This window comes from Cornus florida, unplaced genomic scaffold (genome assembly GCF_030987335.1).
Source record: "Cornus florida cultivar Cherokee Brave unplaced genomic scaffold, ASM3098733v1 CherokeeBrave_3.0.0_Hap2_Chr07, whole genome shotgun sequence".
Classification (NCBI taxonomy): domain Eukaryota; kingdom Viridiplantae; phylum Streptophyta; class Magnoliopsida; order Cornales; family Cornaceae; genus Cornus; species Cornus florida.
Genome location: NW_026775577.1, coordinates 47,667,984 through 47,674,801, shown reverse-complemented (window position 1 = coordinate 47,674,801; position 6,818 = coordinate 47,667,984). Strand labels below are relative to the sequence as shown.

At 31.3% G+C, this 6,818-nt stretch overlaps 1 protein-coding gene across 1 annotated transcript; it reads right to left on the bottom strand.

Annotated features, from left to right (window-relative positions):
• Positions 1–622: 622 nt before the first annotated feature.
• LOC132316690 (probable LL-diaminopimelate aminotransferase, chloroplastic) lies at positions 623–6,614 on the bottom strand. Its single transcript, XM_059815164.1, has 10 exons — positions 6,523–6,614; positions 6,392–6,423; positions 6,165–6,232; positions 5,551–5,667; positions 4,182–4,244; positions 3,656–3,760; positions 2,696–2,746; positions 2,192–2,512; positions 1,796–2,002; positions 623–916 (listed from the first exon to the last, which is right to left on the bottom strand). Exons 1-10 carry the CDS (start codon positions 6,591–6,593, stop codon positions 623–625), a joined length of 1,329 nt encoding a protein of 442 aa, XP_059671147.1. The 5' UTR covers positions 6,594–6,614.
• Positions 6,615–6,818: the final 204 nt, after the last annotated feature.

Sequence of the window (6,818 nt, the reverse complement as noted above, 5' to 3'; positions counted from 1 at the left end):
TATGGACAGTTACTGAAACTAGTGTTGCTAGTGAAAATAGCAAAGCTTTACATATTGTATTTAAATTTGGTGTTCATACTGAGTTCACTAGGATCACTCATTGTAAAATTGAAAAAGAAGCTTTGGATGTTCTTCCTGTTACCCATGAGTGTACCGATGCTATAAAGAAATCTAAATTTGATATGCTTGTCTTTAAGCTTAATAATATTATGATGGAAGAAGATGAAACTATTTCATAGTCTAAAACTCCTCATGAGCGTATCATTAGAAATCTAAAATTGAGATGCTTACCCATGAGGATAATTTTTGACTCCTGAACTATATTTTTCTCCTTTAAAAATTTTTCAAAGTCAATCTTATACCAGTTGACAAATAGGCCAATAGTAAATCTCATGGTTACCAATTAATGGCCAATGGCCTAGCGGTATCAGTCTATTAATTTTTAAAGGAAAGCCAAGAAGTCTTAGTACTTAGTAGAGACATGTGTGCGCATATCAACTAAAAATAATAATAATAATAATAATAATAAAAAGAAGAAGTTACCATGCCATTTTGAAACAAAGGATGGTTAATCACTTTACCCAAAACGCTGCTGCATAAGAAAAAGAAATTTGAACCAATTTTATTTAAAAAGCATTTTTAGCCTCCTAGAAGCTTCTAAAATACTCTCTCTGTGCCCAAATGCGCTAACCCTAATGAACTCTTCACCTCCGGGACCAAATCCTTCACCTGGAACAGTTAGTATATGTGCTTTGTCAAGAAGCTGATTAAATACATCCCAAGATCTCAAACCCGGAAAATGAACCCATATAAACGGTGCATTTTTCCCGCCATATACATTCAATCCAATCGATGCAAACGAGTCAAAAATTATTTTTGCATTCTCCATGTAGTGGTTAATCACACCATTCAACGCCTGAAAATAATTATCAACTTTGTCATTACGTATCTTAATACGAAAACTTATTGAATACAAAGAACGGTTAATAATTTGAAAGTGAGGAAATATTGTTGGAAGTTGAAAAAAATAAAAATGCTAATGAAAAAATTCACCCCATGAAAAACTAACTAATAATTTAATTGGATAGGTATGAAGATTTGATCACCTTCAAATAAATGAACTTTTATTTCTACAATTATTTAGATAAAAAACAAGTCAATCAAATTGAAAAGAGTAAAGTACACAAAACACATAATATTTTTATCTCTATTTTAAAAGTGTGTTATTAAGCTCCTTTAAGCACATTCTTAGTTCAAAATTAATTTTTAAATTTAAAATTATAAAACAATTGTTGTGACTGCACAAGTTTTACAAAACTCGATGCGTCAGCGAGGATCATTGTAGCATGTCCTAATAAATAAGTTACGTTTGCATGCATGATCATTTTCGGGAAAAACTCTTTCGTTAGTAAAATGAGCCTCCCACGGACTCATTTCATATTTTTGTTGAAAAATTCGGTCCCATCTGGTGACTGTTCATTAGCATGCACTGGGGAGTTTGGATTCATCATCTCACATCTTATCTGTTTCTGAATTTTTCCAAAAGTTATACTTCGTCTTGTTTAAAAATTAAACCTAAACACCCTCAAATTACTTTTTGAAGAGATCTAATATAAAGTAATATTGTAATATCTATTTTGCCTTTTATTCTTATGAAAATGTCCAAGGGGGGTGAATGCTAATAATCTTATATTAGAAGGGAGTCATTTGAACATTAAATAATATTTTCTTCTTTGAACATGAACTCATCTCTTATCATCTGAAACTCAATCATGTTTACAAGAAGATACATAACCTGATAACCCTCCGAAGAAAGGCATGCAAGTCCACCAGCTTGAGCAATATTAGATGCACCATTGAAGCAGGTGCACACGACACGATTAAAATCCTTTATGATCCGAAATCCATTAGCATACGATAGCTGTTCAGGGACCACAGTCCAACCCAGACGGACGCCTGTGAACCCAGCAAATTTGGAGAAAGATGAAATTTCAATTGCAACCTGAACGAATTTAATCATGTCACATTTTATATATATATATATTTACAACTTCAATAAATAGTGTTTAACAAAAACAAACTCTTAGTCAATAACAGATAAAAACAATAATGGCAACATCAGTCGGTCACAAAACCTGAACAATTTTTCTAAAAAGAAAGGTTTTGCCTCTTCTTTGTTAGCTATATATACCTCTCTTGCACCAGGAATTTCGAAGATTGATTTCGGACTTCCATCTGTGATATAAGCAGCATAAGCAGAATCATAAACGAGAATTGATCCGTTTTTCATTGCAAACTCCACTAGTTGCTGCAATTGCTGGTATGAAGCAGCATTACCAGTTGGATTGTTTGGTGAGCAGAAGAAAATAATGTCTGTCCTCGGTGTGTTCGATAAGTCAGGAAAGAAATTATTTTCTGGCCTACAGTTCATGTACACAATGTGTTCATACTTTCCACTTTCCTCCATGAACTTTCCGGCTTGACCAATTATGACACTTGTGTCTATATATGCCTGTCACAGTTACATGTTTCATTAATTATAGAAACAACACATTTCAAATTCGAACATTTTGAGTAGATCAAATGCATTTTACCATAGATATAAAGAAACAAATGATTATATATCCTTGCCTACTTGCCATAGTATGATGCCCACACATTGTATGAACAGTTAACAAAGGCCTCGTAAGCTTACCGGAAAAGATGGGTCCTGCACAGCTATAGTCACATTAGATCCTAGCAGCATCTGCAGCAGGTAGAAACAAAAATCAAGATTCTCATACACTTGTGTCCTGTTTGTAACGTTTTAATTTTAACCCGAAACAAAATAAATATTTTGTTGTATGGTATTTTGAATAGTAACCGAAAGCATATTTGGTAATACCTATTTGTTGTAAAATTTTTAGAAGCAAAAAATCAAAAATATGTTTGGTAAAAAGGTTTTAAAAATAACAATAGACCTTTGGGAAGTCAAGGTTTCGAATCTCAGTGAAGTCATTGCTACAGAATCCGTTGCAACATTGTGAAAATATGTAAAAACACCAAATTAGTGTTTCGACTTTTACCCACTATTCATGAAACGTTTCAGCACTTTATAAAACAAAATATTTTTTTTTTATCAAAAGCAACATTGCTATGGTACCCGACAAAAACAAAAATACCGAAAACAAAACTCGTACCAATCAGGTCATTAATTTTTTATTGAAAAAATATTACAAGTATGGAAACTTAATAAATTAATAAATAATCTTTTCTTTTTCTTTTTTTTCTTTTTTTTCTGAGCACTGAAAATTAATAAATTGTATAAAAACCTACTCAGTTGGTTGACATTTCTAGAAACTATTTTGTGAAAACTCGCAATTATGCACACACTCTACCTCCATCGAGGTTCAAACTCCCAACCTCCCTTTAGAAAGGGAGGGATGATACCGCTGGACCATTTTGTCCTTTGGTAATAAATGTATGTTTTCAAAGAACAAGCTTTATAATTTTCTGAAAACATACCAGCTTTATAATTTTCTGAAAACATTTTTTTTTGTTTTCAAGTTATCCAGAACATTTTTCTTCTCTGGGTGACAAACAGAGCAAATCCTCATATTTTATCCCAATTTGATAAGTACACCGTGTTCAGAAAATATGTTGAATGTAAGATTACCTGAAGGCGAGAAATGTCAGATTGTGCACCATCTGATACAAAAATCTCATTACATTTAACACCTATATCTCCGTAAAATGTTTTTACAATTGCCTTCCGTAATTCCTGCCACAACAACATGGAAAATATATAGTAAGTTGTATAGGTATAGAAATAGATATTCTGAAGATGATATCTTACTCATATAAATCAAGCAGAGGATTCATTCATACAAAATAAAATATGATTGGTATGGATTATAAATCTCAGGTTAAACCCTAGTTATTTCATTTTCATGGTTTTCATATCCACATTTTCGTGATCTTCCCCGGAATTGATTTTCTGTTGAAACTGAGTATACACTGACAAAAAGGTCAATTTCTGCAACTAATTTGTACCTTAAAATTGTGAAGGAGTCCATTTAAACAGGAAAAACTTTTAACAGGAAAGTAAAATGAGAAAGTAATCAGGCAAAGAATTGATATTCAATAGAAATTGTATACATTCAAACAGGAAAGAAAATAAAAAATAAAAAAATTAGTCTTACCATGTTGCCTTGCTCAGCTCCATACCCTCTGTAACCTCTAAATGTTGATAGAGCATGCACATGCTGCAAAAATAGCATTACAGTTGTTCATAAACAAAGAAAGGGAAGCAGGTCTCCGAAAAAATGAAAAGAATAAAAGAAAATAATGAATTTAGTGAGCTTACTTAAAAAAGGGATAGTTAAGTGCTCGAGACTACTTATATTGTGCAGTCTAAGAGAATCAGATCGACCTACTCAAATTTACTTTCCACATGCAAAGAGATTATATTTTGTTTGGAACTTGTAACGTTCAGGTCTAGAGCAAGTGCTATTACTGAATTTATTTATTTATTTATTTTCACATAGGTAACAAGAGGAAAAATCTTTTTTGGAAAAAAATTATACTCATCTCACCCAAAGCTTTCAATAATTATTCGGACCTCTTTTCTTGTTTGAAAAATTACACTAAAACCCCATTAGCAACGTATGCCTTTTACTATTTTGCACATAAAGTCTAGATTTTTTAATTGAATACAAAAAAATATTTAAAAGGACAAATTAGTATTTTAAAATTTCAATTTAACGAAAGGAGAAGGTTAATACAACTTATTTATTAATTTTTTATTATCAATTTTTTTTAACAAGAGGAAGATTTGTGAATTATGGACAAACCTCAAAAGTTGTTATCATAATTTATCCAACAATTTCACAAAATTTAGTTATAAAACATATATTATGGTGCTTTTATTTTATTGATTATCCAATTGAAATGAAAATAATTAGAAGAATATGCCATTGCAACAATAAAATGACTGCTCATCTATCAGCTGCTTATCTAGTCACCTGGTTTACTTCTAAGACCAAAAGTATTGAGACATTGATTTTGCCACGTGGCAAATGCACTTTTGGCTGAAATCTCCAAGGTGATTGAAAGAGCTGGTTGCCTCCCGCTCACGTCAGCTACACATCACTAAAACAACGTCACAACTTAAATTTATTTATTTTTTGTTGGTACCAAAACACAGTTTTGGAAAAGGGTCAGGGTTCGGTAAAATTCATTCAGGAATACTTCTGATTAGTTATTTACAAAAGATATAAGAAAGTAAGAGTCACACTTTATCATATTTTGTATATATAATTAATTAAAAGCATTTCGTCAAAAATTATTTACAATTCATAATTTTAAAGGCATAAACTTAGACCAGAAAACCTATTCCCATCACTTCATTTCTACAAATTGGATTCTAAAAAAAATAATAATACTAAGTAATTAAAGATATGAAAATCGAAAACATCACAAATTCACTTCCTAACCACCAAAAAATCTAAATAAACAAAGTAAAATAAAATAAAATAAAAAAGCTCATTGTATCTTCAACGGAAACACTACCTCAGCCATGGCAGATGTTATGATGTCCGGTATAGGCTCAGTGGTATCACCAACTCCAAGCCTTATCAACTTTTCTTGTGGGTATTTTTGAGCGTGTTCAAGCTCACGTGCAGCTATCTGTTTTAAAGTCATACGATGTAATAAATATAAATAAGCAATACAATAATAATTTCATAAGAAAAACACGAATACATATATATATATATATATATATATATATATATATATATAATATGATTTTTATATATCTACGAATGAAATCAACTTCATAGTATATAGTGGGGTATATATACTATGGAACAAGAGAGTATTTCATAAGAAAATAATTTTGTGGTAAATGTTGCATATTTACTACCAAATTTTGACTTGAATATATAAACATATATTATTTCAGCAATAACTAAATTATAATTACAAGAACAAACAATAAATAAACCAAGGGTGGAACAAAAGGCTGTAATTGAAAAAGAAAAAAATGTTATGTATTTGGACAATTGGAACAATCTGTCTGTTTTATGTGAGTGGGACGTCAGTCCCGACTCACATAAAAAGAGTCAGAATTAGACTATCGGATTCCGCATCATACCTTTGGAAAAACAAAAATCGACACTCACCTCAGGAAACAAGTATCCATTTCGCAGGCTCTCCATATTGGCATTACGAGGGACATTTGTAAAATGACCTGTTATTGCTTTGCATGTTAGTCATAACTAGAACCACATAGTGGATGCTATAAATAAATAATTAACACATTTATTACTATATATATATATATATATATATATATATATATATTTCATTAAGTTTACAAGCAATAGTGAGATGCACTGCAAGCACATACCCACCATCCTTCCATTGTTGTATTTCATGAAACTGTAAAACAACCAAGTGGAACTGAATGAGTTCCAATATATATATCTACATACCAAATAAAATTTTATGCACACTTAAAACTCTACTAAGAACAGTTACCAGGTGCTTTGAGATTTCAGTAAATTTGCACAAGGCCTGCAAATGCAGGGCAACAATTGAATATGATACATAATTAACTTGGCTAGCTGCAGTATTTATGACACTGATTAATTGCATCAATGAGCATTTATATATATATATATATATATATATATATATACATACACATATACACACACACACTTAGCCACCATTTACAACTTTCTCTGGAAAATGGTCCCAGCAGAAAATTCTGAGATAGTTCTGAGATCGATGTAACTAGGCTGCGCAGTGTTCATGCATGCATGCAATCTTAT